Source organism: Gopherus flavomarginatus, chromosome 1 (assembly GCF_025201925.1).
Source record: "Gopherus flavomarginatus isolate rGopFla2 chromosome 1, rGopFla2.mat.asm, whole genome shotgun sequence".
Taxonomy (NCBI): Eukaryota; Metazoa; Chordata; order Testudines; family Testudinidae; genus Gopherus; species Gopherus flavomarginatus.
Genome location: NC_066617.1, coordinates 331,824,340 through 331,836,694, shown reverse-complemented (window position 1 = coordinate 331,836,694; position 12,355 = coordinate 331,824,340). Strand labels below are relative to the sequence as shown.

Here is a 12,355-nt window from a genome sequence, read left to right as displayed (position 1 = left end):
CTTATCTGAGATACAGAGAAAGAATGCTCCCAAAGAAACTATTGCTCACTGGAAACCACACACAGACATTTGGCTTAATCTCAGAGGGCTTGTCTATCTGCAGCTTTTGTACTGCTTTAAATTTTATCAGTTTAGAAGCCAATACAGTTAAATTGGTGTTAGCCTCTAGTGTAGATGCAATTATACTGGTATACTAAACAGATACAATTAACACAGTGTTTTTAGACTCTTAAAGGCAGTACTGTTAAGTAGGAGAGCTTGCCACAGTAGAGACCTAGGTTCTATCCTTGCTCTGCCAGAAATGACCCTCTGCAACCTCTTAGATCTTCAATTAGCTCATCTGTAAAATTCAGGGGGAAATACACAGTCACAATTTCTATAATGACAGCTTGGGGTGCTTCACAGCCCTTAACACCCATCAGTGGAAGAAGGGAGATGAAATCAGGGTCTTCTCGTTCTCAACCCAGTGCACCTTTCCCCAAGCCATAGGATATTTTGATGGGGCCATCTCTCTTTCCAAACCTAACATGTTTATTGCTAGAATTTGGTGACTTCTGTTTTTTTTTATTTTCAGTTAAGCAGAAGTTGCCAATATTTGAGACGGGCTGAAAGATTTCAGGGAAAAGTGGTTTGTAGCTCAAAAGAAGGCATATGATGTTTTTTGTGAATTCTGAAGTTGCTAGGTGCTACACTTTTTGTACAAAAGTAGTACAAAATTTGGAGAGACATTTTGCAAGACTTCTGAAAAGTAAAATTTTGGACCATTACATTTCCTTCCATTAGTACACTTGCTAGTGACCAGAACATGCTTAAAAATTCTCAGATCTATCCCACTTTAAACAGTACTTGAAAATATAAAGGAATAGGTACCGTTTCAACTCCAGATGACTTAGGACCCCTGTGAGAGCAAAATCCCACCCCAACTTTAACCTTAGTGTTTCCATAAAATACACGTTTAGTTTTGGAAGTAATTAGCCCAGGAACAAAAACATAGGTGGATCCCTTCAGCCCTGATAAACTGTTCTGCTGCCTCCAGTCTCAGTTTCAAGAGGACCCAATCGCACCTATTCAGGATCAGTAGATACCATATAGTGGAATAAAGAAATTGACAAGTAAGGGACATTTTTCAAGTTCGCTGGGCGCAATGTCAGTACCACTGAAAAATAAATATCATTAATAGTCTTTTCTAAATAGGAGTAAGAAATGTGGATATGTTTGCTGTGGGTCTCGAGCTTTTGGATGGACTATATTCCCTGCATAGGAAATACTTAATTTGCCTTTCATGAACAAGATAAAGAATTATGTAAAGTGCTTATTTCAGCTATTTTTCAGTCACTTCCACTTAAAATGAAAGTAAAAGACAACAGACTAAAGCATAAAATAAACTTCCAATATATTCCCCAAATGCATGATCCAACATTTACATTTCATCACAGATACTTGAACTGTGTCTAAATAGTACTTTAGAGCCAACGATAAAAAAAAAAACCTTCTGTTTTTATTAAAAAGCTAAAGCAAATATAAAACAATGTTTATAAACCATCAAGTGTCCAATATAAAAAGCAGTAATTTCCTCCAGTTCCATTTTCTAATACATTACAAATCTTACAGTAAGTTTTCTGCTGCCACTAGGATCTTGCTACTCTGTTACTGCCCTGTACATCCCACTTTGCACCCCTTAACAGAAAAGTGCACTTTTTCTAAGCTCCTTTCTGGATTGACAATGTTTTGTAAGTTGAGAGGCAACTGTAGGAAAAGTAAAACTCCACTTTATGGAGTCACATTCCTGATATGATTAAAGAAATCAAATTACTAGGGGGCCAATCCCGAAGCAAACAAGTGGAGCCCAAGTGAAAGAGCTTTACTTGCTTGGCATTTTGCTGCAACAAAGCAGGGCTGAAGGAAGGAGTTTTTAACCCCCACAGCACTACAGAGCCAGGGTACAGGGGTAGTAAGTGTGTGACCAGCAACTACTGGGTACTAGGAAGAGATGAAGATACATCGTGCTGCTCTTCCCTTATGTGGTGTTTGGGCCACATGTAGCTACATAGTGGAAACTCACTGGCCATGCTCTCTGTTTGTGGGCAACACACCCACTTTTCCCCTTTCTTGGTCCCCTGGAGACCTGCTATGGAAGTAACTTCTGCAGTGCACAGGAATATGGGATCTGCCTGCTTGGGTCTTGGCAGATCTACTCCCTCACAGCAGCAATGCACAGTTTCTGCTCTATTTGGGCCCTGTTCACCACGCAGGACACTTCAGGATTTGGCTCTTTTGTAGCAGTATATAAGTCAATGTTGCATAAATGCATATTAATAATCTTAAGGCATCTGTCTTACTTCCCTGCTCTGCAGCAGTGCTTATAAACGTCCATTGTACTGCACAAAAACAATTTCTCATAAATCTTCTTTAACATGTTCACACTGTTCCATTTTACCGAGAAACATCTTTCAAACAAAATTAATATTCAAGCACAAATGTGTTGCAGAAACCTAATTAAACGAAATAAGTTAATTAGTGGAAGTGTAACATTAACTTTAATAAATATGTAGATTAGTTTCTATTTAAGAATTATATCTACCTACCTTATAATTAATTCTACAAATAAGATTTTAAAACATATAATTTCAAGCTCTCTGCCTCTGGTAAGGTCCTGATTCATAAAAATACTTAAACATTTACTCATCTCTATTCAGGGCAACATTAAGCACAAGCTTATATGCTGTCCTAAATAGTGTTGCTTTCCTGAATCAGCTGTATTCTCTGTCTACAGCAGTTGCCCAGCTTCCTGCAAAGGATCTCAGTCTCCCTATTTCTCCTGCATGGTGACAGACTCTGGCAACCAGGGAAGTCCAACGGGGAATTTGCAATACAGGACGCCAATAGATGGTCCCTCTAAATTCTTCTTAACAACATAAAATGGTACATCATGACTAATAACAAATAACAGTCGTGTCTGTATACAATGTGCTGCTCTTACGAATACTTCCTCATTGCATTTTCCTTACAGAATTCCACCAGATTTTTGTAAATTCACTATTACAAACTAAACTAGTCATTGTAAACCTACCCAGGAAATACAGAGTTTTCATGTATGCAGCAGCGCACCTCGTATTTCCCAAATATCAAATAAGAAAAGTATATACAGAAACTCTTTCATACACAGAAAAATAACGTTACTGTCAATTTGAAGTGTGACTAAGCAGAACCATTTGTTCTGTGTACAGAGATTGCTCACTGAAGTCGGATTTACCTCACGCCCACCGCTTCTCTGACCTCATAAGCAAGGGTAAGACAAAACAATATATTGTTTAGCTGCTCCAGAACATCAAGAAAGCATTTAGCTTGGAACTGCCTCTGCAGCGAGTTCCTTCCACTGGTGGGTAAGGCTGGAATTCTTTGGCCTGCTCGCAGACCAAACTGTGGGGAACGGCTGAGTCTTCTCAGCCCACAAATCCACTGCAACGAGGTTTGCTCCTTCTATCCACTTCTCCAGTTCCATCCCCTCCAGCTGTTATGGCTCTGTCCCAGGAATCTCATGCTCAGCTCTACAAACGAGCCTCCAGTTCATTTATCCACCGGACTCTATCCTTAAATCTACTCTTGCTCAGGGAAGGCTGAACTGACTTACTATCGGACCTTAATACTTCAGAAGCAAATAAATCAGAGGATGGTACTATTAAGACACAAGGTTCTCTGCTGTTTAATCAGACAGAGGAAGAGACTAGCCAACCCCCTTATTACTCTGCAGACAAAATGCTACATAGAGCTACACCTCTAGCACTTGTGATGCACTGAAGAGGGAACTTTTTATTAAGAAGCTTTGAGACGTTCTCTGAATTCACAGACTGAATATTTTATGGCTTCAGATGGCCAGAAGTAATTTATTTGCTGTTTCTGTGTAAAATAATCAATTACATTGATCTTACCTTTTTCTCATTGAGATAATTGGTAATTAACAGACTGAGATCAGCTTTCCAATGAAACTATAACATGCTTTTTTGCACCTAAAAAAAGTGAGAGGATCATCATACAAAGTATGTATTGCACAGACACTGGCTATAAACCACAAAGTTTACCGTGCTGCATATATTTGTCTCTCTCACCAACAGAAATTGAAAGATATTGGCTCACCCACCTTCTCTCTCTATTTTACAGAAGTAAATTTTCCCCTCCCTTTAAACCAAAGCACAAACCCACCTCAAACTAGAACATCCAGAACAGGAGACTAGAAAGTTGGAACTCTTCGATTTCCTTAGCACACTAATCTGTTTTGGATTAGATTATGAGGCACAAATTAGCCTCATTCTAGAAATAAAATATTGACTTTATTCCATTTGACAAATTTTCCACCCATTAATATTTTATTTACTAAACTTTAAAAATCCATTAGGAAAACACAGCTGAACTATAAAGTATGATACCAGCTGAGATGTGACCCTCTACTTTATAAATTCTACCTGATTTAACATTTTCTTCTTCTGAGCCATCTTCCACCCACTGACTTTCATTGTCCAACAATCGATTTTGCGACTCACTAAGTGGCCTGGCAGGAAAGGGCTGATTGGCTCCAGAACTGAAAACAGAGTACACAGAAGTATGGTCCAAAGTTAGATTTTGTAAGAAGCATACAAGTCATAAGTTACTGAAAAAATTAATAAAATTGACTTAAAAGTAAAACAAAAACACCAAACAGCCCAGGCAATGTAACTGGAAATTAAGTGTATTTTTGCCCGTTTGTAACCTAATTACGTATAGACTTGCTTCAGTGAAAATAGCCTCTGTCTGGACTGGTTAAGGCCATTTACTATTCTCATGGGGAAAATAGAAAACTGAATACTGGGGAATGCCTTGTTCAGAACTCCATGCTGCATTCATCTTGTGATTTCACCTAAACAATTGCCATATAAATTATGAAAATAATGTAGCCAGTACTTCCTGAAAAAGAAAAAGCAGCATAAACCTGCTCCATTGTTTAAGTTTAAGCAAGTTCCACAGGTTAGTTATCTGGCATAAAAAAAGTATATTTAATTTAGTTCATAAAAGTTGGCTTTTAATTTCTCCAAAGCCCATCTACATCAGAAAACAGAACTGTTGCCAGAATGATTTAAGCCATGGATTCCCCTTAAGTGCTGCTGTAGGCTGGACAATAATGGCACTTCAGAAAGACTTAGTTCCATATACATGTACAAAACTTCACCAAGTCTGAATCCAGCTTTCGGAAGAATACTGCAGACAGTTTTGTCCTCTCTAAACTAGCACACTTTTCAATATCAGCAAACTACTAAAAACCGTTGCCAGCAACAGTTTAATTTCCTCAAATAGGTAGGGCTTGAATGTCCTCTTGTTTATTCATTTATGGGACTATTTGAAATGGTAAAAACACCACCAATATCCTTTGTTACTTTATACACATCTACCGCTTTCTAATCCTTCTCTAAAATTGTATTATTATTATTTTAGTCTTTTCATATCCCTTCTGATAGGCCTTCAAATTATATTATTTGCTAATCTTTGGAACTTTTCTATTATGTTCTTCTTGAGAAGTAACTAAACCTGAAAGCGTTCACAGTGAAGATGCATCATTAGGGCCATACCAAATTCATGGCCGTGAAAAACACGTCATGGACCGTGAAATCTGGTCTTTTGTGTACTTTTAACCTATACCATACAGATTTCACAGGGGAGACCAGTGTTTCTCAAACTGTGGGTCCCGTCCCAAAAAGGGGTGGTGGTGTGGGGGGGTGGGAGGGTGGTCGCAAAGTTATTATAGGAGGATCATGGTATTGCCACTCTTACTTCTGAGCTGCCTTCAGAGCTGGGTGGCCAGAGAGCAGCAGCAGCTGGCCAGGTGCCCAGCTCTGAAGGCAGCGCCCCGTCAGCAGCAGCAGTGCAGAAGTAAGGGTGACAATACTATACCATGTCATCCTTACTTCTGCGCTGCTGCTGGCGACAGTGCTGCTTTCAGAGCTCAGCTCCTGGCCAGCTGCCACTGCTCTCTGACAGCCCAACTGCCAGCAGCAGTGCAGAAGGGTGTCAATACTGCGACTCACCTACAATAACTTTACAACCGCCTTTCTCCCCACAACCCTCTTTTGGGTCAGGATGTCTACAATTACAACAGCATGAAATTTCAGATTTAAATATCTGAAATCAGGAAATTTACAATTTTTAAAATCCTAGGATGGTGAAATTGACCAAAATGGATTGTGAATTTGGTAAGGCCCTATTATCAATCTATCCATTTATATTTATTTTCGGTACTGGTGTCTATCCCCTTAAAACTATTATGTAAATAACTTATTCTTTTCTTTTTTGATTGCTGCTTTGCACTGAGGAGACATATTCATTGTGCTCTCCACCACTGTTTCTCAACCCACCCCATCTACCTATGAAGGATTACAAACTAATTCAGGACCTACTTACTGGTGGGTGTAACTAGTTTAAAGTGGCCTTTCAAACTTGCACTTACTTTATTAGCCAGATGAAAGATGAAATGAGACATAAACAAAAGCACAGAAATACCAAATAAATAGCTGAACCTAAATACCTTTTGGTGGGTTCATTTTGGCTTGAGACAGTAAGTTGCTCTGGATCCATAATCACCAGGCGAGTTGGAAAATTACAACCATCACCCAAGCTACACGATGAAGGAAACATTAAGTAAATCAATACTGGAGGTGTATTAAAATGAGCTAGGTAAATCCAGTTGAAAGGTACGTACATGAAAATCATATGTCACATGTCAGAACTAGTTAGCTTAAGTGCCATGCTGCACTCCAAACCCGTGAAAACAGGAACTGCACATAGATTTCCTGCATGCCAGTGCAAAGTTCTACCGTTTAGCTATGTGGCCAGGCCACTTACTACTGGAGCCAGTTTCTGTGCTTTTGAGCAGGCCTATGAAATAACTTTTGCCCTTCTCTGCCTAAACATATTGCTGTCTGTCATGACTGAGTCACAGCACCAGACTGTAGATTTTAGTAAGAACTACGATGATTCTTTGGGACATGACCCAAAAGTAACTGCCTTTTTTTTTTGGTTGTTGTTTTTTTTTGGTATAAAATTGTGTGGGAAAGCATGTGAGAGAGATTCACACATCCCATTGTACAAATGCATGCAGGTGATCTGGCATTTAAACTGGCGAGAGCTGTAGTGTAGGCAAGGCTCCAGTGGCCAGACCTATTTTTACCACATCTTCAATAAGCCTGCTTTTGAAGCCAGTCTAAATTAAAATGACAGGGGAAAAAAACTTGTCTGGCTGTCAAGAGGCTCATCTACGCTCTAAATCCCAGTAGTTTTAAACACCCATTCGAACACAGGTTCAGCTGAAATGGTATTAAAACTGCTGGGAAATTATTTGTCAATTTCTCTACCACAGAGAGAGCCTTGTATTGCTTAGTCTCAGAATATTTTCTCATAACACATTTAATCTAATTATGTGCGGTCCACACTGAAGGCAAAATTGTGTCAGACAGTTATTTTTAAAACTATTTCTACAAAATGTCATCTGACATCAGTGTTCTTGTAGTATAGATGAAGCCTGAGAGTTCACTGGTCTGGTCCTTTGTGTTGCTGGGGTCCTGCTCTATGTAAGGCACCAGCCCACTGTCATTTGAAACTGTTAGCATCATTCCGAACATTGTCCAAGAAGTGTTTTCAACATCTCAGTCTGGCAGGGCCCTATGCTCCCTTGTGATCAGGGCTTAACTCTTCAGATTAGGGTCCTCAGTGAAGTTTGTTCAGCTGTTTACTGTACACTTTCACCCACCAACCCCTAAATTCCAGGAGTTATGCATAGTTAGTTTCTTTTTTAAAGTAGGGGAATCCATGGTTCCCATAAGGGGTAGCAAGTCTTACTTAATACCTTGTAAAAACAGGCAGAAACCAATACTTCTTTTCATCTCCAAAAACCTCTTTCAGATTTTTGCTGCATCCAAGAGAGAAGCCATTTTTGTCAGGGCCATTTCGAAATGTGGGTGCACGGAATGCTTCTGTTAAAAAAGGGAAATTAACCATTTTAAACTAAGCAACATACTTAGAAAGCATGGAATTGAACAAACAATTTCTCTTCATCACTATGATTACTGTAGGCAATGGGAAGATACATGGGATTCAGACAGTGAGTTTAGTGAAACTAATACACTGATGTCAAGTTTTAGCAATTAAAAATATGGCAAAGATCTAACAAGGTAAGTGACAAAATAGCAATGAAGGGTAAAATTTTGAATTTGATATGGGACGTGCTTTTATAACATGTCTATTTTATTTTATTTTATTTACATTTGACAGTCAAAAGAATACAAATACAAAACCTGAAACCCCGACTATAATTACGCTTATAACAACTACCCTGCAGCATTAATACTGATCTACAAATAAATTAACCACTAGGCAGTCAGTGCCGGTCTTGGAGCACCATTGTTGCATACTCCCAGTGAGATACTGTTTGATAAGGGAGTTGCTGCATTCTGTACCAGCTTCAATCTCCAAACAGTTTTAAAGTATACAGCGCATTGCAATAGTTTAATCTTGATGTGAGAAGGCCTGTCCAACAGAAGCAAAGACCACAATCAGAAGGAAAAGCTGCAACTAGAGCTGAGCGAATGATCTGATTGATGAAAAATCTGAGGGGGAAAAAAAAAAAATCACAGAAAAAAAACCAACAGGACTTGGGCTCCAAAGTCACGTAAGTACTTTTGAAAATGTTATCCAAGTGCTTTAACTTGAACACATGGTAGAAAAAATACCCATTGTACTGACCAGCAAGACTCAGTTTACAGCAGGCAAGGGAAGCATCATTATGTTAGTATTTCCATTTTTCCGTATTACTTTGAGTGTTTTACAAAAAGTTTTCTAGTAGTAAGGTCCCCCCTTTTATTCCCTCTATACCTCGTAACAGTTCTGGGGCATGGACTGCGTCTTTCTACATCTACGTACAGCACCTAGCACAAAGGTGCCATGATGTTGGTTGGAGCCCTAGGGTGCTACTGTAATACCAATGATTTGCACTGTGGTAATGCCTATAGGTTCCAATTAGGGACCTATTATGCTAGGCACCATACAAAAAAACAATACAACAAAAAGATAAAACAAATAACTGAAATCCATCATGCACCCACACCTTTGGTTCCAGACAGATAACTCTTTACACTCAATTATCTCACAACAGAACCTTTCAATTAAATTACTTCCACTGAAAATGTTCCACCCTCCACAGAATTTTAGAATTTCCCTTAAACATTATGCCACTTCCTGCAGAACTCATGCTCACATCAGTATCAGTTTTCTGACCAAAAGGCAACTGCATATTCCAATTAACTGACCTATTGTTGATCTGTTTTTGCTGACCAGCCAGCAGTGGTAGCTGAAAAGTGACAGTACGCTGATGAAGAACATGGCAGCCACAAAGAAAAGGAAAAGTACATGGAACTTTGCATGCGAGTCTGGCAGATCATTCTGGGGAGAAAAAAAATGAAGATTAATATTAACCCTTTTAGCAAATAATCCGGCATCCTCAGTAAATGTTCTACTCTACACTTATTCCCCCCTGAAGCTTTTTTTTCCTTCACTTTGCATAATATGCTGCATCACTAATAAGCCTCTTTTCCATATTATCTGAAGCGGTTCAGAGAAGTGGATCACAGTGATTAGCCTGATGGTAACCCCATTCTGTCTGAATTTTACCTACTGTTCCTTGTAAACACCAACATAACTGGAAGCGAGCAGTATTTTCTATGTACACTTGACAGCACTTTTGGTATAATCTCTTTCATGTTAGGGTGAGTCTTCCAAACAGCAACAGGGGAGAGAAAATTGTTTTTAGAAACAGGAAAATTTGGACTGTGAAACCACAAGAATCAACAGAGTGACTCAGGGAAGGTGCTTAAACTACTTTTAACTTAAAAATGGACTAGATTTTAAGTTGACAGTGTCCCTGTTAACATGACTCTGAATTGGCAGCGAAAGCAGAGAGGAACTGGACTAGTTACACAATGTCTTGTCTAAAATACTTTTAAATGTTGGAAACATTAGGGGCTAAACCCACAAAGTGATTTAGATGCCTAAGTCCAAAATTTAGATCCTCAAACCCTTTGCTCAGCTGGCACTTAACCCTGAAAGTGCTTAAATTCCCTAGGTGCCTACATTTCTGCCAGTGGGCATGTGCCAAGTTGTGCAAGTCCTGAGTTGCTCAATGCCTAAGCCCGAGCGGGATCTTCAAACTGGGCATTCCAACTTCTAGGTTGCCTACAGCGCCTACAGCACCCACATCCTGGGTGTTCTCAAAGATCACCTAAGAGCACACTTACTGGATTGGGCCCTGCACAAAACAGAGGAGGACGACTTGCTAATGCCCGTGTCTCCCCCCTGTAGGCCAGTGGTCAGGGCATTCACCTGGGAGGTTTAAAGGAATGATTTCTAGTTCAAAAGGAATGATTTTGGGGAAGTTCTATGGCCTGTGTTATACAGGTGGTCAGACGAGATGATCACAACAGTCTTTTCTGACCTTGGAATCTATGAGGTTCATGGTCAAGAATATCAAAATGAAAGAGCTGCGTAAGACCCACCCCTTTCCTCCAATTCCTACTGGCTAGTTTCGGCAGCAGGGCTAAATCCCCTTGGTTGATCTAGGCCTAGTTGCTTGAGTTAGACCAGCTTAAAACACAGACAGCACTTACACAGCAAACCACTACAGGCCTGTGCCCATGGCAAAATTATGGAGATCACGTTTTTATGTAGGTCAACTTTTCTTAAACTACAATTTCAATAAGTTAGGCACAAAACATGATTTTAAAAAACAAACAAAAATATTAGGCATTCACTTTCTTCCCTATCTATTTTTAGGTTTTGCTGTATACTTTTGCAATAGGCCAATGAGTTTTTTAAACAATAAATGGTTTAATTACATACATTCAAAAACTCAATACTTTTAAGAAGTTGACCTTTAACAGCATTCGGAAATTAGAGTATCTATTTTTATTCAGAGGTGTAGTTGGCCTTATTGCCATTTAATTTTCCATCAGTCCATTCAACACACACTTATCTGATGTTGATTTCTTTTCTAGGCTATCTGCCATACATTTCAATTAAGTCAAAACACACAAACACTCTATACCATCTGTCGTATACAGAGAAAGGATTACAGGTTTTTTCCATTAGGTAACAATGTAAACAACTATCACAAATGAATGGACTAGAAAAAGCACAGTAGGAACAATTTCTATACTAATCACATCAACACAGGATTTTACCTTTGGACAATTCTCTGCAGATTTCCTGCGGCAAAGCTTTACGCAAACAAAGACAATTTATTATATACCAGTATTACTTGAAGACAAATGTTTGAAAACAGCACAGGCTTTGTTCAGAAAGCAATGGTTAGTGTGCACATGTGTTCTAGAACATGCAGAGTTCCAATGCCCATTAGAAGTCTTATCTTTCATTCATAAAGAAAATGGGAGCAAAGTGCATAGGAGCAGATTGCCAACTCTTTTCTGAAAGCCTGAAGTGCTCTGTTGGTGTGTGTAACTGGCAACATTTATACCATGTATAGGGCGCTTTCAACATGTTTCCTCAACTTTCCCAATACAGTTGCATCAGGTGCTCTCTCCATTAGTAGTTTTCATCTAACTGTCTTTTAATTTTGTAACTGAGGTTTAAAAACCATTGAATAGGAACAGAATATTCAGGGATCAGGAAAATAACTCAAGCTCAGCATACCTTAGAGGTGCAGAACAAATGCTGTACAGTTTAGTGATTACACATCTATCTGCATTTCCAATATACGCATTACCACAGGCTGGAGTTGTCAATCAGGGGGTTGTAAATATGAAGAGGGGAAAATTTTCCATTCAGACATGTTTGTTTTTCAGTTGTGCTGGGGAAGTAAAACATTTAGGAATGGGCTCTAAATGAATAAAATAGTTTCTCTCTCATTTTCTCTAGTCATAGCTAAAAAAGTAACAACTGCCCACACAAATACATGTGAGATAACATTGCCTCTCCTGCAGTGTCCTTTTGCATGAAGGTAAAAGGGTCTTACACACTGATCTGGGATGCCTCCCACCAGTTAAGTGAAAAACTCTAGGCTTCCCCTTCTGCAACAATAAAGCCCTCTCTAAACTCGGACTTCAAGTGTGATGTTAGCACACGTCAGCTAACACTTTAAAAGTCTAGCGTGGGCAAGACTGACTGCTTTAAACATATAGAGCTGATCAAACAAAAGCCTAAGCTTTAACTTGAACAGTTTAGCACATGTTAAAGGCAGCATCCCTTGTCTACACAAGACTTTTAAAATGTGTTAGTTAACATCACATCTTACATCCAAGTCTAGACAAGGCATAAGAGAGCAAGA

At 39.1% G+C, this 12,355-nt stretch overlaps 1 protein-coding gene across 2 annotated transcripts in view; it reads right to left on the bottom strand.

Annotated features, from left to right (window-relative positions):
• Positions 1-1,767: 1,767 nt before the first annotated feature.
• The window catches only part of ZDHHC20 (zinc finger DHHC-type palmitoyltransferase 20), a 70,767-nt gene continuing 60,179 nt past the window's right edge, over positions 1,768-12,355 (bottom strand). The window contains exons 8-14 of one of the 2 annotated variants that reach the window (XM_050937293.1): positions 11,253-11,288; positions 9,327-9,459; positions 7,868-7,994; positions 6,551-6,640; positions 4,461-4,576; positions 3,930-4,007; positions 1,768-2,492 (exon numbers count right to left, since the gene is read on the bottom strand). In XM_050937293.1, the coding sequence (XP_050793250.1) occupies positions 3,970-4,007; positions 4,461-4,576; positions 6,551-6,640; positions 7,868-7,994; positions 9,327-9,459; positions 11,253-11,288 (540 nt within the window). In that variant the 3' untranslated portion in view covers positions 1,768-2,492; positions 3,930-3,969. The remainder of the gene's footprint in view (positions 2,493-3,929; positions 4,008-4,460; positions 4,577-6,550; positions 6,641-7,867; positions 7,995-9,326; positions 9,460-11,252; positions 11,289-12,355) is intronic. The other variant, XM_050937295.1, reaches the window with a different exon arrangement.